Source organism: Eleginops maclovinus, chromosome 4 (genome assembly GCF_036324505.1).
Source record: "Eleginops maclovinus isolate JMC-PN-2008 ecotype Puerto Natales chromosome 4, JC_Emac_rtc_rv5, whole genome shotgun sequence".
NCBI classification, from domain to species: Eukaryota; Metazoa; Chordata; class Actinopteri; order Perciformes; family Eleginopidae; genus Eleginops; species Eleginops maclovinus.
Genome location: NC_086352.1, coordinates 19,953,738 through 19,977,532, shown reverse-complemented (window position 1 = coordinate 19,977,532; position 23,795 = coordinate 19,953,738). Strand labels below are relative to the sequence as shown.

The 23,795-nt window shown below is 39.8% G+C and overlaps 2 protein-coding genes across 4 annotated transcripts; one reads left to right on the top strand and one right to left on the bottom strand.

Annotated features, from left to right (window-relative positions):
- Nucleotides 1–992: 992 nt before the first annotated feature.
- si:dkey-56m19.5 (calphotin) lies at nt 993–5,563 on the bottom strand. Its single transcript, XM_063882406.1, has 2 exons — nt 5,446–5,563; nt 993–3,294 (listed from the first exon to the last, which is right to left on the bottom strand). Exon 2 carries the CDS (start codon nt 3,284–3,286, stop codon nt 1,547–1,549), a length of 1,740 nt encoding a protein of 579 aa, XP_063738476.1. The 5' UTR covers nt 3,287–3,294; nt 5,446–5,563; the 3' UTR covers nt 993–1,546.
- Nucleotides 5,564–9,245: 3,682 nt separating this feature from the next.
- dync1li2 (dynein, cytoplasmic 1, light intermediate chain 2) lies at nt 9,246–23,748 on the top strand. Of its 3 annotated transcripts, none has more exons than XM_063881034.1 (13): nt 9,246–9,400; nt 10,167–10,240; nt 10,628–10,744; nt 10,867–11,097; nt 14,951–15,114; nt 16,818–16,911; nt 17,033–17,168; nt 17,397–17,508; nt 17,615–17,674; nt 18,362–18,406; nt 18,549–18,666; nt 19,411–19,548; nt 20,378–23,748. In XM_063881034.1, exons 1-13 carry the CDS (start codon nt 9,324–9,326, stop codon nt 20,392–20,394), a joined length of 1,383 nt encoding a protein of 460 aa, XP_063737104.1. In that variant the 5' UTR covers nt 9,246–9,323; the 3' UTR covers nt 20,395–23,748. The 3 variants fall into 3 exon arrangements, with proteins under 3 accessions (XP_063737104.1, XP_063737102.1, XP_063737103.1); XM_063881032.1 differs by having other exon boundaries at nt 20,373–23,748; XM_063881033.1 differs by lacking the exon at nt 18,362–18,406 and having other exon boundaries at nt 20,373–23,748.
- Nucleotides 23,749–23,795: the final 47 nt, after the last annotated feature.

Here is a 23,795-nt window from a genome sequence, read left to right as displayed (position 1 = left end):
CACACACACACACACACACACACACACACACACACACACACACACACACACACACACACACACACACACACATACATACATAGATACACAGTACACATATACAATTTTACTCCCTCTTGTTAATGTATGTGCATTAGCACCTGCACGACAACGACCCTCTCGTCTCTGACATTAGTGTGAGCAGCAGGCGTGGCAGCATTCTACAAGGAGCCATCAGGTAGGTGTTAAACATGTTTACCCCCCCAATTAACGTCTAACCATACTCACTGCTTTTTAATATCCATTTGTAAAAAAGTATGAACCTGTGTATCCAAAAGGATCTTAGCAATTGCTTTCATCCCAGAACACCCTCCCCCTACCCCCTCTTCCTTTTCTCTGCCTCCTGCAAGCATTCCTTCCCCTCCCCCATTTAGTTCCCTTTGCCGGTATGGATCTGTGAAATGTTGGCAGGGTGTGCTGCTATGGCATAGAGCCTCGGCTGTAGGCATGGTGATGTGAAAGAGAAAGAGGTGAGGATGATTGCTTCAGAAAATACACTGATTTCTCTGGGTGCTGTCAAATCCTTTTGTTTGCCCAATCTTGACATGCAGGCTGCATACAAGTGGCAGCCATGTTCCACCAACCAACATATTTGTGATGTGGCCGGTGACCCAGAGGACATTGCTCTTCCTACATATGAATAACCAGTTAAACTCTGAACCAGGAGAGCTAATATGAGCTTGCTGGCAGTAGATGTCAACAAGTGGTTTGTAATTAACAGAGTCTACATGTTATGTGCATAATGTAACTCTATTAACTTTTCAACTACAGTAAAACTCATTCTTGAATTTTATGGTTTGAAATTTCTGAGGATTTATTCGTTTTTCAGTAAGAATGTGTTATCTCTAGCTTAGAATACAATATAATAAATACTCCACTTGTAACCCAGTGCCTTAGACAAATATAACACACTTGATGAGGAGGGGAAGTATGAAAAGAAAAGAAGATCAACGTAGGCTATAACAATCTCTTTTTATTCTCTATTCCGAACAATCAGTTTAAAATGAACAGTCCTCACAGGTACCATTATTATAAAAGGCCAAAACAGTTATGTCATGTCTCTGCATATAGTAATAGAAAGGATATATGACATTTTAAATCAGATATACTAATAACGAATGCTGTTCCAATAAACCACTTTGTAATATTAATCGAGCTCACACACAAATACAATTTATTCATTCCATTCATTAGTATCATATTTACTGTCCAGTATTTTGCTCTGCTGTCCAGTTTCACACTGTCTGCCCTCATCTCTAATCCAAACTCAAGTCTCCAATTTCTCTTCCGCTCTCCCTCTATCTCTGTCTCTTTCTATCCTCATGTTTTTGCATTCATTTTGGTTACTCAAAAGAAAACATCCTTTTTGCCTGAGTTACCATTATGGACATTGCGGTGGTTACAGCATTCCAGAAAGCCTAGCTGTGTTTGTGATACCTTGATGGCTGTCTCGCACCATCGGGAGGATTAAACTGAATTCACATTGATTTGAAAGATGGCTTCTTTTTCAGACTGCCTGGGTGACCTCAGTGCAGAGAACATCTGCCATGCCGGACACTGCATCGAGAACTTCCTGGACCTCCCCGCTCAGGTTCACCTCCTTTTTCAGTTCAAAGTCACTCTTGATCTGTGTCTCCTTTTCATTACCATTAACACATTCCTCTGTCGGTGTCTCCGCAGAATTTGTGCACTCTCCATTCACAGTTGGAAGTGCATCTACTTCTGCCACAACCTCTGCAACAGAAGGGCTCTCTATATCTCCATTTTCCATCTTGCTTTCTACCTCAGGCTCTGGGCAAGGCAACTCTTCCACCGAGGCTTCAGCTACCTCTTCACAATCAGCAGTAAGTTTGCTGGCAGAGAGGGACTCTGAGATGACAATCTCAGGGACAGGTTCTGCTGCTTCTGGCTCAGCTGCAGCATCAGTGCTTTGGGCTCCTGCTGCAACCGATTCCTCTTCTGCTGCAGTCTCCAAGACTGTAGGTGCTTCTGCTTCCACAGTCCCAAGTTCAGTAGTGTCAGATGTGGCAACAACTGGTTCTGGCTCAACTTCTTCAACGTTTTCCTCTGCTGCAGATTTCACAGCCTCGACCAGCTGCTCTGGTTCTGGCTCTGGTAACCATTGCTGCTCTGGTTTGGTCTCCGGCGCAGGTTCTGGGGTTTGCTCTAGCACTGCAGCAGGCTCGGCCACTGGCTCAGGCTCAGGGACAGCTGCAGGTACCACTGCTTCCTTCACAACAGCTTCTGGCTCAGTAACAGTCTCTGAGATGGGCTCTGGCTCTGTGTCCCTAGGCGCTTCTTCTGTGATGACAGGAACAACCTCTGGCTCTGGCACAGATACTATAGCTGCAGCAGGTTCTTCTACAGGCAGCTCTTTGGGAGCAGATGCTGTCTCATCTTCACTTGGCACAGGTTCTGCTGCTTGAGCAGGGAGCTCTACTGGAGCTTGTTCCTCTACTACTGGGGCTGACTCCTCTGCTGCTGGAGCTGTTTCTACTGCTACTGCAGCTGCTTCTTCTATTACTGCAGCTGGTTCCTCTACTACTACAGCTGGTTGTTCTACTACTGCAGCTGGTTCTTCTACTACTGCAGCTTGTTCCTCTACTACTACAGCTGGTTCTTCTACTACTGCAGCTGGTTCTTCTACTACTGCAGCTTGTTCCTCTACTTCTACAGCTGGTTCTTCTACTACTGCAGCTGGTTCTTCTACTACTGCAGCTGGTTCCTCTACTACTGCAACTGGTTCTTCAACAACTGTAGCTGGTTCTACTGCAGCTGGTTCCTCTACCACAGCAGCTGGTTCTTCTACCACGGCAGCTGGTTCTTCTACTACTGCAGCTGGTTCCTCTTCTACTGCAGCTGGTTCCTCTTGAACTGCAGCTGGTTCCTCTACCACTGCAGCTGGTTCTTCTACCACAGCAGCTGGTTCCTCTACTACTGCAGCTGGTTCAACTGCAGCTGGTTCCTCTACTGGAGCTGCAGGTTCTTCTGCTACTGGAGCAGCAGGAGCTGGGTCCTCTGGAGGGGCAGATTTGGGCTCTTCTGGAGCTTGTAAAGCTTCAGTCACTGTTGCCACAGCTGACACCACAGCTTCCTTCACCACATTGGTCGCCTCAGCTGTCACATCAGCTATTGCTGGGGCTACGGCCTCAACTGCTGCAGACACTGTTGCCGAAATCTCATCCTTTGTCTGTTTGGGATCGCTAACATCATATCCCTTTCTCTTCTTGCTCAGTTTGCCTCCCATGGTGTCTCCTAGGAACAAGCAGATGAAAGTGGTATTTTAATATGATGGATAAAACAGGGTTTGAAAAAGCCCAGGCTGGCTTGGTTTGAAACCTGGATATTCCTGTTGTCATGTTCAAGTGCTAAAAATCGAACGTCTAAAACAACACCAAAGCACAGAGAGGATAATAATTTAGTTAGGTACTTAGTACAGGTTTAGTACAGGCATGAATACATCATGTGGAAGAACACAAGTTGGTATTTTTTTAGGTCAAACTTTCTAAAATGCAGTGCAAGTCCAAATTAATCGCATAAAAGGCTATACACTGTTCTGTCAGTAAGGAGAATGGAAAGAAGTCTATTGTCTAGAGGTGAACTAGAAGTTCACTTAGAAAACCGTTCTCTGCCAAACTGTTTGGCTAGAAAACTGAGTAAATGCATGGGAACCTTACAGAGATCAGACAACTCCACAGACTCTCTACCCTTTCAGGAATGGTGGGTAAGGACCAGTGCCAAACCAGCCCACCACTCTAAGTTAAGCATCTATGATGTAAATGTACAACTTTTTCTCTCTCAAGATTACAAGCTGCAATTTATAGTTCAGATACACAATTAAAAACATGCAGTTGAACTCACAAAAATATTTGAATAATAAAAGTAGATGTTATGGGAATAAAGCAAACATTTGGACCTTTCTGTTAATGTGAAACACTGTTGTGGCTGTAGAGGAAGAGTATGTGATTGCAGCATAATGCAACTTCCTTCCAGTCACAGAAAAGAGAACTGGAAATTCAACTTTATCTTACTGTTTGTGTCAGCTGACCCTGAACAAATGAACAGCTTTAAATATTAAATAGGCTTTTAAACATCTCATGATTCTCAACAATAGAGATCACAACACAGATTTATTCAAATGTATTTTATTTAAAATGCTAAAAACCTGATAATTGTAAGCCTCTCTGTTATCTCTGTTGCCATATGCTATTACAAGGAAAGCTGGACATTTGATCTAACACAGGTTGCTTTTCGTTAAAGATGTCAAAATTTATATTTGTACTATGTAGGGAAGAATGTGGGTAAAATCTGGGAACTGTCCATAGTGCTGCAATGGAGCAATCAAGACAGGATGCGCAATATACTATGGGATAGGCTCCATATCCATTACACCAATTTACAGTAAAATGAACAGGCCACGTTATGATTTGCTTTTACAGCAAAGTCTGCCTAATTTGGAGTTAGGATGTATACCATTCACTTGTCATTATTTATTTTATATGTGGTGGACTTGCATTTTGCCCATTTATTCGCAAGAAATCGTCGTCTAGGCCTCCCAATCAGACAAAGCAAAAAATATACAGTATAAGTAGAAAACCTGATATTTCGACATTAAATCAAGTTCAATTAAATTAACCCAATTAGCTGATAAGTACGAACATCAAATCTACAGTACATACACAGGGTTACATTGGCCTACATTTTGGAAAGATAAAGAAGACAGCAAATGTACAGCAGCATGTGCCGGCCGGTAACAAAGGATGGGGATTCCTCACCAGCAGATACTCTTTGATTAAAGTAATTTGATTAAATTGGCAGCAAACACTTCTAATACATACTATAGAATATAAAACTATACAACGCTAGGGGAATAAAATACACTAAACACTGCACTGGCCACGGACACTTGAGTGATAAAAGCTGTAGTGGGGTCTCCATCCCCCATTTCAACCCGCCCACCGCTGCTTCTCTCAGCTGCTCTGCCCATTTTGTTCACGACGAAATGTGGTACTCACACGGACATGCAAAAGAAAACCAATTTCACCACAATGACGTGATAATAACTAACAAGCATCACAACTTCATAACTTTGTTTTGCGCTTGCCTCTATTCAATGAGGTTTTTTAATCGCCTAGCCTTCTTAAAACCCCATCGTTGATGCCCGAGAAGACGCACTAAATCAAAGTCGACTGCTGCGGACGGAAAAAAAAACCCTGCCAGCCTTGAAATGTCCAAATTTGCATATTAATAGGAGAAAAGCAAGGCGAGGAAACAATGGGTAGGCTGCAACTCGTCTTTCTTTTTTTTACTACACTTGCTTTCTTTCTTTTTACCCACAGAACATACCAACCCCACACATGTTGCAATTGAAAATGAAAAATGAATTAATGCTCAGATGAAACCGACCTGTATTTCTAGAGAGTGATTACTTGGTCTTCTTTTCCAGGCTCCAGATGGATGTGATAATGGAGGTAAACCTTAGGAGTGACAGCTGCAGATTCCTCCCCTGCTCTTCGAGGTGTAGCCTGGGACTGTGTTGTAACTGAGGAGTGCCCCCTCACCGTTTTCTAGACATCTGTCGCTATCACAATTCAGCCAACCCCTCTCCTGCTCCGGCTGCAATCTATACCCTCCCAATCTTTAACCCCTCCTCTCCCGCACACACCCACTTTCGTGCATATTTCTCTGTTGTGTAAATACATCTGCGGACTGAGGGTGATTATGAGCGGACTGTCACTCATTTCAAGTTTTCAAATGACAATTTATCATCTGTTCTTGCTTTGACGAATAATACAACTATAATAATTCATGTCAGCCCCCTCCCCACAGGAGTATTACCCCATATAAATTATTCATAGGAGACATTATGTCAGCAAAACCACTTGTGCAGCACAAACACACACAGTGATCTTCACACGAAATCACAGCGAGTCCTAGATGTAATTTGTATTATTTCTGGCATACTCATCCCTACTTACATCATGAATAGTAATCATAAAAAGAAGCATAACACAATTAAAGGCATTTTAGGTAAACATGTTTAGAGTGCTATATTGAATCTATGATGTGTTTTGTGCTTGAGCTGGGGTAAACTGCTGAATAGACATTGATGTTTGGATCAATATGGGCTAATAAATAACTCATATAAATCATGTGGCATTATAAATATATACAAGAAGCGATGTCAAAATAAATAATATCAATCATGATATATACAAGAATATTATTTTAAAAAATATATGCATATCCATGCCTAGCTTCAAATGAATAGAATGTTCTTATTAAAAGAACATTCTATTCATTTGATTAAAGAGGACCAAGCTCCTATTTGCTATTTGACTTCCATGTGTGAAAGGGACAAGGTTGGTCCGGGGTGAAACTTAATGAAATTCAACAACTGACCCTTCCAGGTTAACATGTTGTCTAATTTAACAATTTGAACCGAGCAGCATGCCACTGACACACTGTTGAGGTATTTAAAACCAGCATACACTACAGATATAGCCTATATTCATCAAATAAAGTTGTGGTAAAACTATGAAGATAATTTAATTTTCTCCAACAATATAAATGTTAATCTAGTATCTCATCGCAGCAGTTCCATTGTTTCCATTTGCAGAGCCGTATGTTAAAAGAAAGGCGAGATTGGGTCTTTCCCTGATAGTTCACACAAACACGTTTTCTTAACAGTACCTCTCAGTGAAACTAGAAGAAATACATCACCAATTACACAACAATGGGACTGAAGATCTGATTACATCACTCAAAATTCACCAATCTGGTATTTAATCATCAAAAGAAAAGTGCTTAAGCAGCCAAACAGGTTTGTTTGTCCTGGTTTGGGCCTACTAGGGGATTTAAAAAAGATTTTAAAATCAATTATAGAAATAGTTGCTACTTGACATACACTATAGCGTATGTATAACCTAAAGTAATTAAAAGAGTGGATGTGTTTAAGGGCATGTTAAAAAGGAATGTGTATATGTCGCATTATATATTTTGTCTTCATATTTTAGGTTTTCACAACATATAACATGTTCCCTGTGGGAACCATGTGCTTTTGGCAGTTTTACAAGTATTTTTTTCCTTTCTTTTCCCTTCTCCCCAACTGGTGTTTTTCTCAGGAACCTTTCAATAAATACATTTATCACTCATGTTTTAGAGAATTCATGCAGTATTATTGAGTTGACAGCACCCCCTTCTGTTAACAAGAGCACATAGCACAATACATCCTCTTTCTGAAGAACCTTTTTGTGCATTCATAATTTATGATACAGGCTAAATAGTTTGTGCAAATTAGACAAGTGAAAGTTAAACAATATACATTTGTATATGTTAATATCTAGTTAGAGCATCAAGCATAGAGCATCAGTGGAAAAGCCAATGAAACAGTGTAACACTCAGTGTCAATTACAATTTAAATGTTCTTGATTCAATCAGGGCATGTCACAAAAAAACACATACGTTGGAGAACACATCTTTATACACAATAAAAATAACTGGAAATGACTGTCACAGGGAAAATAGGGTATATGTTATAGTTGATCATGTTATATTGGTTATGAATTTTATAAAAATGCTCTGCTTTCTATGTTTTGCACCACAAAGTTTGAGTTTGTTTGTTTCCCCTGCTGGCAGCCGAGCTAAACAGTGACAAAGGGGCAGCAAAGGCTGGGTTTCACATGATGCAAAAGCTCTGGAATGCATTCCCAAGAGTATAACCACCACTCTAGCCAACCACGCTGCTCCATAGACAGAGATCTCACAGACATATGGGTAAGTCTAGGAAGCCCCCCCCCCATGTTTTATGAAAATGTCCAGGGCTTATCTGTCTGCAAGTCCTGAAACCTACGTCCTGGACTGACCCAAAGACTGAGAAGTTTGAAGAAAAAAAAGAAACAGGTGTTGGTTGCTACAACATGCTACAAGTGAACTCCTTAGAGAAGGCAGGAATTCACAAAAACCCACAGATTAAGTTTCAGAGAAACAGGAAAAGCCCCCTCTACTGGATATTTTCTATTTCTCAACACTAGTACTAACCTCTAGTTTGCCATGGTGGTACCTTTCCATCATGGCAAACTAGAGGCTTAATATTATTATTTTAATAGCTATGTATTGTGTGTAGCATCACAAGGTATTTTTAAACATTGCACTCAAGTCCGTCCTATACGTGATTGTAGGCCCAGCTTTATATGTATTATCTGTCTCTCTTTCAGCTATGGGCTGACCTTGGCCGTAAAAACGTTGAAGACCCTTGTTATAAACGTTAACCAAGAGATGTTTTAGAAAAACTATTTATGGATGTGACAACAGGCCTGAGGTGATTTAACATTTGACAAGGGGGTGTCAGTGGTGCAAATGTTTTTTTAGGGTACATAGGCTGGTTGGCACAGTGGCTTCGGATCAGGGGACCAGGGGGAGAGTAGGTTCGAGTCCCACTGCATGTCGTTGTGTCCCAAGGCAAGACAACCCAATTTGCTCCTGTGGGGATTGTTCACACTATGGAATGTATGTAAGTGGATAAAAGGGTCTGACAAGAAACATGCAATGTCATTTATCATCCTTGCAATTCCTTTGGATAAAAATGTTCAACACTCTACGAAATGCTCATTTTACAAATCAAGATACAAGCCTAGTTCTTGAATCTATGACATGTGTTTTTAACTGTATCTATAGATACCTTTATGGTATGTGTACGGACTGCTGGGCAACCATGACATACCCTACAAGCCCAGTTTCTTACTTATTCTTGCATGTTGTAAAGACTACAAGGCTTAGAGAAAGTAGGCCTACAAATGTGCATTAAGAAAGCTTGAAACAATACCCATTGACTGACTTGGGCCCCACACTGCGTTACGCATTACAGAAACTGCAATTGCTATGGGCTGTAAGAATTTTGAAACTCTGGCCACAAGTCAAACGTTGATATCACACACTGTTCTACATCAGCTGTTAAAGAGAAAGAACCTGCCATGACATCATTCACTGGCATGTGGCCAGAAGTGCTTGATTGATTGAAAACGCGTTTGAACCACAAATTAATAGTCAAATCTTCTTTTTTTCATACATGATCGTCCAATTTTGTACGAATAAACTTAGGATGTTGATATAGACCACACTTTATAGCAACCTTATGAGGACGCCAGGTCTGCAGAGGTGCACCAAATGTCCCGGCGCGGCGTCGCAGTGAGTGAATGCAACCTACCCTCGGTTTACTTGGATGAAGGCGGTGCTAGTGGTGGCCAAGCAGCAGGGCCTTGCCTTTGTGGTTGTAGAAAGAGAAGATGGCTCCCGTTCTGGAGAAACAGCTCCCGGGCGCAGCCGACAATAACAACGAAGATGAAGAAGGACAAAACCTTTGGCAAGTTCTTGTTTTTCTGTTTTACTATTTCTTGTCTGCCGAAGCACTTTTTTGAAAAGACCAAAGGCTATGGTTCTGCTTTGTCACTGACGGTTGCTGACAATCAGACACCGGCCCGGTTAGCAGGAACATTAGCAAGAAGCTGGGCGGTCAACGGTACTTCTGCTAGCAACCCAGCTAACGACAGCAAAGTGCTGATTAGCTACATTGTAGTTAGTGAATATAGTTTATTAGAGGAGTTTACAGTTTCAGGGAAAGTTGCTGAATCAACGAATCAAGTGTCTCTCTTGTTTGAGAGGCTTCTAGTTCATGTCAAGACAACACCTTAAAACCAGCTCTTGTTATGCAGGATACAACAAGCTAACAGGACCGTTAATAGAAACCATAACCGACTAACTGAAGTAAAGTTGTGCAGAAACGCATCTTGGCTTTACTCAACGCTTGTCACAAGTGCTCGTAATGTTATTCGGCTTGACATGTTTCATAGATTCAGATCCATAGCTACTTTTAGCTGTAAGTAACATTACTGGTCAGTGGATATGACTTATCATTTCCTGCTTTTTTATGTGTTGTCGTGGACACACACAGGGCTGACTTAACTTTAGCTGAAAACAGTTGAATGATCTTCTTGAACAGTACAAGTAATAGTTAATTTATGTTACTTTAGCTGATCTATGACTGTTTTGGTAGCAACATATGTAGCTGTCATTGTGCCATTTGGCTGTCAATCTAACGGACAACTCTCCTTTTTTTTCCTTTCTTGTAGGACCTCAATTCTGAGTGAAGTTTCTACTACATCAGGTTCAAAGTTACCATCAGGAAAAAATATCCTGATATTTGGTAAGTCCAACTTATTCTAGATGTGTGAAAGTTCATGTTTCTGCCGTGTCTGGAGTTTGTCTGTTTGTCAAACTGCAAAAAACACTGAAGTCACAAAAGCTTGTGATTGCAAATACAATCCTTTTCTGACTTTTTGAAACAGTCTGCACACCCGGCTGTGTTTCTCCCCACACTGTGGAAAGGAAAGCAAAATTAACACAATATTCAAAGAGTTGTTCTCAGTTAGGGTCCTACTTATTTTGGTCGGACTTTCAAATATTTAGAAAATACATTTATTGACCAGAAGGAATGGTGTGAGACATCACAGCCTCTTGACAGCCTTAACATATGTGACTAGTAATTTAATTTAAGGTGGATAACATTAAATAAATAAACACTATCTTATAGGTGAAGATGGATCTGGAAAAACATCACTTATGGCCAAACTTCAAGGAACTGATCACAACAAGAGAGGCAGAGGACTGGAGTATCTGTACCTAAATGTCCATGATGAGGACAGAGATGGTTAGTTGACCTGTTTAATCTTTACTTGTGTTTGTTGAACAGCAGTAGTCTTCGCAAAATGATTATAGTTTAAAACAACAATAATATTGCTTGTATGAAACTGGTTTTTTTGTTCTTTGCAGACCTTACTCGCTGTAATGTGTGGATCCTGGATGGAGACCTGTACCACAAAGGCCTACTTAAGTTTGCTGTTTCAGCTCAGTCTCTACCCAACTGTCTAGCTGTGTTTGTTGTGGACATGTCACGACCCTGGACCATTATGGAGTCTTTGCAGAAATGGGCCAGTGTGCTACGTGACCATGTGGACAAACTCAAGATCCCCCCAGAGGACATTAGAGAAATGGAGCAGAACAGTAAGTAATGTTTGAATTCTACTCTTATAGTACGGCCCTACCTTAGAAATTGTACACTTGTATCATGAACATTGATTGTTCACTCGTGGAGCATTTGGCCAATCTAAAATAAACATGGGGGTGATACGCCCAAATTGAACTAAATTTGAGTGATGCAACGATCACCACTAGGTATAATGTAATGAATGACAGCGGCTAGCATAAATCCAAACCAGTCTGACGTTTAAGCAGACTGTTGGTTAAGACTGATTATAAGATGTGTATTTGTAATCAGGTTTTAATGTTTCAAATTCAAAAACCTGAGACAAAAATGAAAATATGACACACTTAGACTTCGATTAACTGTGGGAGTTGAAGTTTAAACGAAAAAGCTCTTAAAAAATTCCAGAAGCATCCCAGGATGGAATCATTGTTAGTATTACATAATAAGAGGCAGCCTCCTTGCTGAATGGCTTCAAGGAAAAAGAAAGTGGTCGCTGAGTAGCATGCCAGGCAAGCACTGTGTAACATTACATATTGTCATGGTCATCATCAGAGAGGCCCATGATCCTCAGCTGTGTGTTTTGGCTAGAGGCGAGTTCTGCAGATCAATGAGTGTGATGCACTTAGATGTTGTTCTCCTGTTAATTTTAGAACATCATCTCTCCCTTATGAACAGTTCTTTTGTGTTTAGAGGGTTGCAAGTTATTGAGTCTGCAGGGTTTTACAGAGAGTTCTTGTTTGCCACCAAAGATTCAGTACTGCTGTTGCTGTTACAAGTCTTCAAGAACAAATCACAAAGAAGCATAATTATTTAATGATTTTTTTGTTTGTTATTAATGTTACAGAACAGGTTCTGAATAACATGCTCAAGCAGTGACAAGTGTTTACAAGTCTGCTGGCAAGTTTAAAAAAGACAGTATATCTGGTAGCCAAGTGATGACTAAAGCACATGGTAAATGATTTTTAGTGGGTCTACATTTCTAACTGGTTTTACTGCATTACTTAAATTCTGGTGGGTGTATGATTTAAGACTGAATGAATTCATTGAATAAACAATACAGTAGAAAGGAAACACTGCCTGAAATGTAAACAATGTAACTTGTATTCATTAAATATTGGCGGGAGCATACATTGCAGTTTTATATTTGTAATTGTAGGGTTTTGTTTTGTTTCATCATTTTTTTTCTTGAAGTCTTCACATTTTGTTCAATTTCTAAGTCTTGTCTTTGAATCTGTTTGTCAGATTCCTCTTGGGTTTCTCCTACTTTTCTCTCTTTGGCAAGGAGCTCTGACCAGACTCAGATTTAGCTTGGACACATAAAGTATCTTCCAGTGTGTCTGCTGTGATGTCAGTAGCAGATTGGTGAGACTTAGTCAGATTACATATTTGTAGACATGAGTATGTGAGTGAGAAAAATAGACAGACTGGAAGTGACTGTGAGTGGCTTTTGTCCAGCGAGTCTTGCAGGCATCTTGCATCATGGTTCCCTCCCCTCCAACAGCAGCGTCAGGGAGAAGGAGGAAGGGACATAAGGTGAGTGGGTCTGTATTCATTGTGTGGGCCGGACGTTCTGTCTCCTGCTCTGCTGTAACTGTAGTGGGCTGGCTGCTGGAAACGACTCAAGTTGAATTACAGGATCAAACTATTGCTGGATCACACGTTTAAATATAATCCGTCCTTTAATGACTGTTGTGGAAGAGACTTTTAGCTAGAGTATTTTGGTTGGTGTGCAGGCATTAGGCAAACAACCTAGGTATTTTGTTTTGACTCTGCTTCTCTGAAATTAGAGGAAAGAAGTAACCAGACAGCTTTAAAAATGTTTAAGCCATCAGCCAAGCAGCATTAACTACTAAACAGATTAAAACTATTGTAAAATCAGGCCAGAGACACTGAATGTGCTTAGTGAGCCAGGAAAGAAACATTTAATTTGTAGCTGAACTTTAGCCAAACATATTTAACAAACTCATCTTCCTTTTTATGATTTCAGTTATTGCAGTTCTGTTCTTTTAGTATTTAAAAAATGAAACCTTTTCGAGGTACAGTTTCAGTATTCAAAGTTCAGTATAACGCATTTATTCAAGGCTGAGCCGTTGTCGATTATGTTAGCCAACATTTTTGACCCCACCTTTATTTGTATAACAGTAAGACAGACTTTGTTCCACGACAAGACATACTGTATCATCATAAACTTGGCCCCCTTGTAGGTTTGAAACCACAGACATTGAAGTTTTATAAAACGTATCCGGCAGTAATGAGTGATGTTTTTTTTTTTGCTGGTAGCTACTCCTACTTTATCTTAAATCTTTCTGGCATGCCATGTCTTTGCCCAGCAGATCCCCTGTGTAGCTTAAACTCCCTGCACTGAAAAGGATTAGAGGAAATTCAGATTTTTGCAGCTTCAATATCTTTTACATTAGGTACAGATGTCCTCTGTTTAAACACTTCTGAAGGAGATGTTCATGAATAATCTATTTGAATGGTTTTAAATCAGCATGTTGAATTCCCAGTGTACATTTACCAAACTATTTGGGTTAATCCTGTGTTCAATGATAGTTCCTCTTAAGATTGCTTGTACTACTAGTCCTCAACCCAAATACTAAATTCCATGTTTAAAAGTAAAGAAGTTGGCTCGAAATGGCAATCTGGCTTTGTTGGCTGACCCTAACTGCGTTTCCAAAGCTCCTGAGGAAGTAGGCCAGAGCTTCCTGCTTACAACCCCCGCCCCTCCCTGCCTCCACCTCCACGCTATAGCTTTCTAAATGTCTGGACAGCTGTGGAAACCCAACATCCCACTTCTGGAAAAAAAGAATGTCATGTATTTATCTTTTTTTTCCTACACATTACAGAACCTAAACAGAAGTGACTTGCTGTGTGCATTTACATTTGGATTATACTAATTATTTCACTGGCTAGGAGGAGGAATATTTTAATATGCCAGTTAAGTGCCATTCATTGGTGTTGACTGTATTTGAGACATATGACACATCGGGACCTAGTGCATAAGCACTTTGTCCCAGCCACGGTTTATTCTTACTATGTTGGTACCCAGTGGTTTCTGGGATTCAACATTTGTTTCGTTATTTTTGCTTTTTTAAATAAAAAATAACTCCAAAATGCAAGGAAACAAATGTTTTGAACATTGAAATAATAACTATAAATCATCTCAATTTGAAAAATATGATTTTAATGTGTTCCAGAGTAATACTAAAACTAGTATTTTTAAAGTGTTTGGTGCATCTTGAGTTCACTTTTAGAGATTTAACTGAATGTTTTTGCATGAGGCTCACAGTTTGAGCGCACAGGTTAATGGTGTGCTTTAAAAGCAGGTTTACACCCTGATGCAGGGGCTATGTCTGGTTCTGTAACTACACCAAAGGTTCCACTGGAGGTCCACTGCAGATGTTAGGGCTACACAAAGACTAAGTGGAGAACTTTTATAGCTTTCAAGATTTTCAGCTTAATGTTGTTGTGTTTTTTCTTGTGTTTGAAGAGTTTGTTACTACAAGGGCTAAGTAATCTTGCTCAATGTGTTGCTAATGCCTGATTATTTGTAGTTAAGAGTGTTTGTTAATTAGTTTTTGACACTGCTGTTTTTCTTCTCTGTTAAAATGGATTAAATTACAGTGAGAGCTAACATTCAAAAGTGTAACATTATTAATTAGATTGCCAATGTAGGATAGAAAAAACATTTGATTTGATAAGAGAAGAAGAGGCAGGTTAACTTTAGTCTTCATAAGCGCTGTTGGTCACATGTTTTATTCATGACTACTTGACTACCATACAATTTTGTTTTGTGAAATGTTTATTTTGTTATGGTGTGTACTAATAACTAATGAAATTCTATATTTTGCTTCCTGTGTCTTTTTCTAGTGGCGAAAGTGTTCCAAGAGTACACAGAACCAGAAGATGCTACCCAATCCTCCCCGCAGAGACGGGCCCCAACAGCAGGGGAAGACGAGGCCGTTGTGCTCCCACTCGGGGAGAACACACTCACACACAACCTGGGCATTCCAGTGCTAATAGTTTGCACAAAGGTAAAACAGTCTTATGTTGAAGTCATGGACTGTATAAGCAGACAATAATGTAAGATTTGTACCAATCTATCAAAGAGTTTGAGAGATTCATCAATCTGAGGTAGGTTATTTGTTGGTTATCTGACAAATACCACATCCTTGTGACCAGAGATTCAAAAGAATGATGAAAAAATCTAATGGAATACTTAATTATGGTTATGCAGTACAACAACATTGTTCTGTTAGCTGCTAAAGAAAACAACAAGCCCTAATGCAAAAACATCGCTGCTGTTTTTGTGTTTGTAGGGTTTGGTGTTTTCCCAAATGTAATGTCAAAACTTTACTGGTTTATCAAAAAGCATGAGATTGTATAACCCATTTTCATTACCTAAAAAGTGCAGCTTAACTTAGATTATACATGTGGCCATTTTGGTTTTATTTGAACGTCAACTGTCCTATCTTTTGCCCCAATGAGCTATCTGTTTTCACTGGATTTAGCAGTTCCTCAAAGAGCTCTTAATTCCACAGTATCCTCATCAAAAGCCTGAGAAACACATGGTTCACCCCCTAAGTAACATCCTGCCACGCTCTCCTTAGCAGCTGAACGGTTTTCCAGAAGCTCATTCCGGCCACATGTGGCCATGGTCCATAGCTTCTCTAAACTCCCCTTAGTCCCTTGGATCTGCTTTTTTAAACATGTGTAGCCCAAGCAGTTCTAGTCTGCTCCTGTAGGAACGTCTCACATCTTTTCCCTGAACTCTCTGAAACAAACAGGCACAGGAAACCTCTTTTTAACTCCATGACAGCTGTGCTGACTGCTGGATTCCTTCTGCTGGGTTCTTTAATTGCCTCCATGATTCGCACATTTGGGCTCAGACCTTTTTATATATGCTTTTTATGTTGTGCTTTGTGAGGCAGCAACCTCTAATAAAAAGCAGCCGTTATACTTGCCTGTTCACCCTCCAGGCAGATGCTAGTGCTGAAAAACAATGTGTAGCCGTCAGCAGAGATTCACATGCTAGCCGTGACTAGAAAATGGTGAATGAGCTCTTTGTCGTTGGTGATTCTATGTAGTCTTCATCAGAGATTAAATGTTGAGCTTTAGAAAAATTCAAAGTTCAATACTAGAGTTTGCTGTTCAAAACTAGTAAAATGTGGCTGTCAGTCTTCTGTTGATCATCACAACTGCTGGCAAGACTAATCATGGAAGCTTCACTAGAAGGACAATAACCACTAAAGCAGCACACATGGACTGCTCTGGCTGGAGCCTCCAAAGGGCACGTTTTCACCCTTGTCTTTAATATGACAACATACCACACTATCTCCTACCCTGGTTATCTGCTGTCTCTGTCCTCAGCATCCACTATACTTCAGAGGCTGGCAAAATGGTCCTCATCAGGCAGACTAATATCAAAGCTGACCAAAAAAACAATCGGTCTGTAAAATCAATGTTCTGTGGACAACCTCTTATGGGAGTTATGTTCCACTCTGAAAAACAACAGTACTGGAGGTGAAGCTTTTCAATTTATGCATTGTGCATTGCGTTGCGTCCCCCCTAGTCAGAGAGGAAAGACTTTCAGGAATACCGTCTAAAATCGCAGCAAAGGACACTGTAAAATGGGCTCAGGATATAGTGAGCAGATTCTTCATGTTTTTAAATGCTGACTTTTCCATATCTGTGTCATTAAATTTGTCTCTCTTTCCTCTCTATATTTTTCCTCCAGTGTGACGCAGTCGCCGTTCTAGAGAAAGAGCACGATTTCAGAGATGAGCACTTTGATTTCATCCAGTCCCACATCAGGCGGTTTTGCTTACAGTGTATCCTTTCTGTCACAAATGTCATGATGCCTGTATGATTGAGTGTTCATGTTTATTTATTGTCATCAATTAATCCACCATCTACGCTGTTGCCCCAACAAGCCTTAACTTAAGTAAACAGATGGAGCTGGCCTGATTTATACCTCCGTCAAAGAGGAGAAGAACCTGGATCTGCTTTACAAATATATAGTGCATAAGATGTATGACTTCAAGTTCACCTCACCGGCCTTAGTGGTAGAGAAGGATGCAGTGTTCATGTAAGTGAAGCTAGTTTTACTTAATCGTGTTTCTATGATTTTCATCATTGTCTTTATTTTTACTGCTGACATAAAACATTAAGGGAATTTTGTTGCTAACAGCCATCTTTGCTTCATCTTTTAGTTATTACTGACATAGCAAAACCAATTCTCCAATTTATTCCACGAAAAAGCCTCCAAACCATCATTGTGTCCACACTTATTGAACGGTCTCTCCTTTCCTTTCAGTCCATGTGGATGGGATAATGAGAAGAAAATTGCGATTTTGCATGAAAACCTGTCAACAGTCAGACCTGAGGATCCATTTGAAGATTTTATCACAAAGCCTCCAGTACGAAAGGTATGGCAAATCAAACACGCGGAAAATGTCAACTTAAGATTATGAAATTACAACCCAGAGTGCCAAATAAATAACATCATGCTTTCTCCTTTGCGCTTGTCAACAGCTGGTACATGACAAAGAGATTAATGCAGAGGATGAGCAGGTGTTCCTAATGAAGCAACAGGTATGTGCCAGACTTCTTAAATATTTCATGTTTTCTGTCTCCGACTACCAAGTTTGACTGTGTTGAGAAATTAATTTCCCTGATTTAAACTGGAAAGCATAATACAGACATTTTCAAATGGTGCTTTAGTAGTGAAACATGAGACATGGTAGCCTGAAAAAAGAAACCTGGTAAGGAATGTATTTTTCTTCTGGGTAACAAAAATATCTATAAAAAACATTGTTTTCAATATAGTGAATAGCTAGACCCAAGAATCAGTCCTTTTTGTATGTTTTATTTTTGATTCTGAACAAAGACTATGCTGTACTCACATGCTGATGTACATGTGAAACTTCCTCCTGATTTTGCCTTCACTTCCTATTTTGTAGACAAATAAAACAAGGAAGGTGATCTTTAAAAAAACTTAACAGGTTTTTGTTTTGCAAGGGAGAACATTTAATTTTCTCTACAAAATGCCCCTGTATGTTTGCTGAATGTCCCTGTTAGAGACATCTTAATTAAAGTTAGTAAACAATTATTCTATTATCGTGCATACACTGTGCCTATATAATATGTCTATGTAAAAAATTGAATAAATATGTATTTTTATAATTAGTAAATCTTTTTGCACATTGCTTTAAATGGATTGTGCATAGAAAGTATTTGTGAAAATCTTGTTAAAAGATCTTAACTTTTATTCCCCTACAGTCTTTGTTAGCAAAGCAGCCAGCCACACCGACAAGAGGAGCAACCGTAAGAGTCTTAACGTCCCTCTAATGTGCAATATTTGGAGTGGATGGAATAATTCATCTTTTCTTGCCACTTCATCCGATTTCTCCTCGATAGGAAAGCTTTTGTTTCTGACCACAGTCCTGTCCTGGTTTCTGTGTTGCAGGAGTCTCCAGGAAGGACAACCTCAGGGTCTCCCAGACCTGCAGGTCGTGCCGGTACACCCAACATGACCAGCGGCTCACCAATGGCTGCTGTCAAAAAGCCTGACCCTAACATGAAAGGTAGGAACTGTATTTATCAGCAAACCTGATTATTGAGAATCATAGGTTTCACTCCAGTTCTCTCTTGACTTTCAGGGGGTACATGTATTGAAACAAATCTAAAGATCTCCATAAAAGAATAAAAGGAAATAAACATTTTAGATCACAGTCTTTTTCTACTTTCCTACGTCTGAAGAGTTGAAATGTTGCCCCCAAGAGGTAGCAACTAAAATGATAAACATAACAACAAATTCCTGCACAGCTCCTGAGCTGGCCACCATAAAGCAGAAGTATTTGCTTTCTCTCCTTCATTAAGTGCAGTGGGGTGCTGGTGCATTCCAGCTACAGTGGGTTTAACTGGATTTAATAGAGGTCTCTTAACCCTGTCCTATTGTGGTTTGTATTGCGGTGTGACTTCTACAACGTTGTCAACACATTTCTTCCTGATTAAGGATGTTTGGGGGATTTCTTCCTTCTCCAAATCAAGGATCCTAAGATAGAGGATGTCATATACTACACAAATTGAAAAGCCATTTAAGTTTACTCAAGATAACTCGGATAGCTAATCTGGAGTCGTAACATTATAAAATGTTAAGCATTAAAGCACAAATGTGTGTTTATAGTTAGCCAGTGTCCTCAGTGTTAAAGGAGAGAGAAAAAATTCAATAAGGAAGTAATAGTATATGTGGATATGTTCAACCTATTCAACAATCTTTTGCTTTACATATTACAGAAGTGATTTTAAGCTTTATGTTTCTCCTGCAGCGGGGGCTGCCAATGAGGGAGTGCTGGCTAACTTCTTCAACAGTCTGTTGAGTAAAAAGACCGGAGCCCCAGGGAGCCCTGGAAGCCCGGGAAGTGGAGCAGTTGGAGCTGGAGTGCAAGGGTCCGCCAAGAAAACAGGTACAATCTCTCATTCCAACACGCTCACCTCTGATCTGAGTCAAAAAGTAGCCTCACTGTTTTTATTCATTCTACCTCACAGGTTAGCAGTTGTTCGTTATTTTAAACGATGTTTACTCCAGCATCCTGTGTATTCAGATCTCAGATCACTGGCGTCAAGACAAGAGAGGTTAAACATGGGGCCTTTTGTTTGTAATGCTATGGACCATTTTTGTGTCTGGAGTTGTTTTCTCTACAGCATGGGAAAGAGAAAGAGAGAAAAGTTAAATCGGTAGCAAAAGAAAAGTTGTCTTTGACTAAACACCTGAGGAAACTTGTGACAGGCCTGTATGCACCAAACCTCCACTCCTAAACATCCTCCATACAACTAATGTCACTCACTCCATGCCATATCTCCTGCTCAACCCCTTTATTATGCTTGAGTAAACACAGCTGTTTCGCATGTCACCCAGCTTCATTTTGTTTACTTTGTTACATAAGGTAAATGTAACAAAGTGAAATACTGGCTGAATGTACTACGCAGGGAAACATTGCATAACTCATCTCTCCTGGACCGCCGACATGTACCTCTAGTTCCAGTGCTGAGCTGTGGTAACATTTCTCAGACCCAGCTGGAAGGGGAATGCATGAGTACATGTTTCCTTTGTCTGAGGATAGGTGTTGCATGAGTTAACTGTGGCAGCGAGCAGCCGCACTCCAGCATGGGACCGCATCACCATCCAACCCTCATCTCTCTGCTTGCTGGCTGTAGAAAACTGTTCATTTTGAATACACACAGAGACTACAGGAGATTACTTTTGGACTTTGTCTCCTGTTTTTCCAAGGGCAGAAGCCGGGTTTGACTGACGTCCAGGCTGAGTTGGACCGGATGACTCGCAAACAGGACTCCATGGTTTCAGCTAACAACGTACCCCCGCCGACAGGGAACGAAGCGTGAAGGCAACAAAAACAGCTGCGTCGTCCACTGCGTTAATACTCTGGAATTATACATGTACATGTGAGCATAAAAAATTGACCAAATTCCCAATGTCTATATCAGTCAGCGCACAGTGGTTTCACCAAAACGAGTTTCAGATGCTATCAGATATGTTGGTGTTCCGGTGAGATGGGAAGAGACACAGCAGAGATGGAGCTGTTGCTTGTAGGTGCTACATGCTAAAGGCTTGGCTTTTATTTCTGTCCTCTCTTCCACTGTAATTGTTATTTTGTGAGGGATGTAGGTTTATTGAAATGTGTGCACACTCCCAGGCAGCCAGCTAGATGCGCTGGGCTGCAGGCCCCCCAGTTTCTGGGGTTAACTCCTCTCCTCATGGGTTTAAAGAGTGGAAATCTACCGGTCATGTGGCCTCTGGGTCAGCTTTTCTCATTGAAGGAATTTGGTCACGATTGGAAAGGTATTCAATTTTACATTTATTCATTGAAAACAAATATTATAATACTTGCAAACATATGTAGTATGTACAAAAATTGGATATGACACTGATGTATTTATACAAAGCTCCTCCTTATTTTATTTTGTGCACCATTAACCGGTTAAAGGCAAAGATGTATCTGTATCGCAAAACATGTTAAAATGCTACTGACGTCATGACACTAATTTGACATTTTCAGTTAGCTGATAGCATATCATATCATTTGCCCTAATTATCTCGAAGGATTCTGTAAATATATATACAAAAAATCTATTCAGGTTAATTTTGATTTTGTATAAAAATGCAATTCTGTCCAAATTCTGAAAATAGCTTCCATGGCTAAATGAGAATGGGATTTGATGAGCTTTGAGGTTGCGTTGGAACCGCTTCTTTTGCTACAGGTGTGTATATTGGGGATTGGGTTGGGCAGCATCTTTCCTACTATAACTCCTAAGTGCCTCGCACAGATAGCTGTTTGTTTCATAGTAGAAATGCTCGTCTACGTAAGAGAAAATGCACTGTAGCACCATCGGTTAAAAGGTTTTTGTCCATTTTTTTGACATCCAAATAATTTATTTTGTTTTACATTTTTGTTAATGTACAATAAGCCTGTGGTCTGTTATTTTTCAGAAAAAAGATTGCTGTGGCCTACTTGATGGTATTCAATAGAGCATTAGATTGAATGCCTTAATGAAAACTGTCGAGGCTGCTCACATTTAAGAAGAACCCACAAAAACACTTACTGTGGTGGAAAACACTCGCTTTGCAGCCAAAAGACAAACAATAATTGGCTGTGGTTTGATCAAAATGACATATTGTCATTCAGTTTCTGACAGCGCTGTGCTCCTTTGGGTTCACATGTTTTATTCCCACTGTACTTTGCATGTCTGTTTAACATTCCCAGTTTTTACATGAAATAGCCGTAGAAACACATCCCAGTAGTGAAACCCGTTGGTCTTTTTGTTCCGTCTCCTTCAGTGCCCTCTTTAAAATAACAGCCTCTGCCTTCAATGTACAGCTAACAATTTGTCACAATGGCCACCTTGCCTTCACAGGAATGCTCCTAACTTGTGTGTCCTGAAGGGATGCTTAACTGTGTCCTGTAATTTCTTCTTTTTTCTTTTTTTTTAAATATTAAAAAAAAAGTGATTATACTGTATCATATCAAATAATTTGTAATAATATTTATGGTTTCAGGTCACCATAGTCTGATTAAAATTAAGTGTACATCATAAAGTCTGTTTGCAAGGCCCTACTTAATCTTATGGATAGTGTTCATCAGTAGCTTTCACACAATAAAGGAAAGCATGAGGAGTGCAGCTATGTGCTATTTTTTAAAATAGCAAGAAAAAAAGGAAAACTGGAGTCAATTAGGATGTGGAACCAAAGATGCATTTTAGTCACTGCTTTTATAGTTGGTAATGATCCTTAAGATTAACCAGTGGATGTCATCTCGTCCCACTCTTGCATAGAATCCAGGCTTCGGACCTGCTTATGAATTCTTGTTTTTATAACATCCTAATGGTAGAAATGCCTTACTCCATTCAACCATATCTGTGATTTCATTATTCAAAGACAAAACTATACCATAATTGTGGAGAGTCCATTATGGTTTATCATCTAAACTGGTACAAATGCAACGCAATTGGAGTTTATCTTTAAATTTTGCTCTGTAAGGGAATAACCACAAGACCATACTAGTGTACAGTATACTTTTATGCATGATTTAATTTGTTTTGAAATTGATACTACACAACTGTTCTGGATTTAATTTTGATTCAAATTAGGCTCTTATTTTTTGTTTTTTGTGACTTGGTGGAATGTTCAAGTCTGTGGCCGAAGCACAATTTAAGAAGAGCCAGGAGCAGAAACACCACCTGTAATAAGCACTTTTCCTTGGACACTTGTATCAACTCCCTATTCCTACAGTTAAATATACAGAATGCGTATTTCTTCTGTTTTTGCCTCTCCTTTTTAGATCAATTAGTAATGAACCTAGAAGCTAATCTCCCCAGTAAAACTGCATTATTTATCTGCATTTGCTGCTTAAGTTATGGAAGTTGCCCCTTGTGGTTAACTATTGAATAACTGCTTTCTACCAGTGTTTTGATGATAGGGACATATTTTGGGTGTCTTGAAATAGATAAACTAAAACTAAATGCCCTTTTATTTTCAGGCTTGACCCACGCCTTTTTGCCCATAAAACACCTCTTGTTTATGTTTACACCCTAATTAAAATGTGTTTGTGTTGCCCTTTGACACTTCTGTTTAAAATCATTTGAAATGCCACCCTAACCAGACTGACCACACTGACATTTCTTTATACAATGGCCAACCTTGTTTAATTTGGCATTTAGCTAAGCAGAATGAAATACTCTCATGCTGCTTGGTGTCAAAGTTGTACTCGCTCTTTATTAGGGTTGTATGTTTCTCCCAGAGTTGAATAATGAACAGTAGTTGTAAGTTTTGTATTCAATCGTCAGTTGAAAGCAACTGCCTCCTCACATGCTAACTGAATTGCCTTCGACCACTATTGTCAGTCCACATCTATACAAGACTATGAGCTTCTGCTTCCAGTCCTTTTTGTATTCAGGATATCAAGACATTGTAAGCACATGGCTGGCTGCATTTGTGTGTCCTGAATTAATTCAGAAGTTTGATTGTATGACTTTAACACATTTCTGTAGCCTTTTCCGCTGCCATGTGGATTCTCGCTTCTTATGCCAACAAAGATAAGGAACATGTTTATCAGACCCCTGGCTTCAATAAAACCAAGAATCCAAACTTTTGTGGACTTTTGCATTTTTGCATTTAATTGTACAATGTATGTTGATT

Excerpts from the sequence above, each read along its gene's own strand:
- si:dkey-56m19.5 (XM_063882406.1), bottom strand. The coding sequence starts at position 3,286 with ATGGGAGGCAAACTGAGCAAGAAGAGAAAGGGATATGATGTTAGCGAT.
- dync1li2 (XM_063881032.1), top strand. The coding sequence starts at position 9,324 with ATGGCTCCCGTTCTGGAGAAACAGCTCCCGGGCGCAGCCGACAATAAC. Across the intron at positions 16,912-17,032 it reads CAGGCGGTTTTGCTTACAGT|ATGGAGCTGGCCTGATTTAT; the intron begins GTATCCTTTCTG and ends TTAAGTAAACAG. Across the intron at positions 18,407-18,548 it reads CACCGACAAGAGGAGCAACC|GAGTCTCCAGGAAGGACAAC; the intron begins GTAAGAGTCTTA and ends TCTGTGTTGCAG.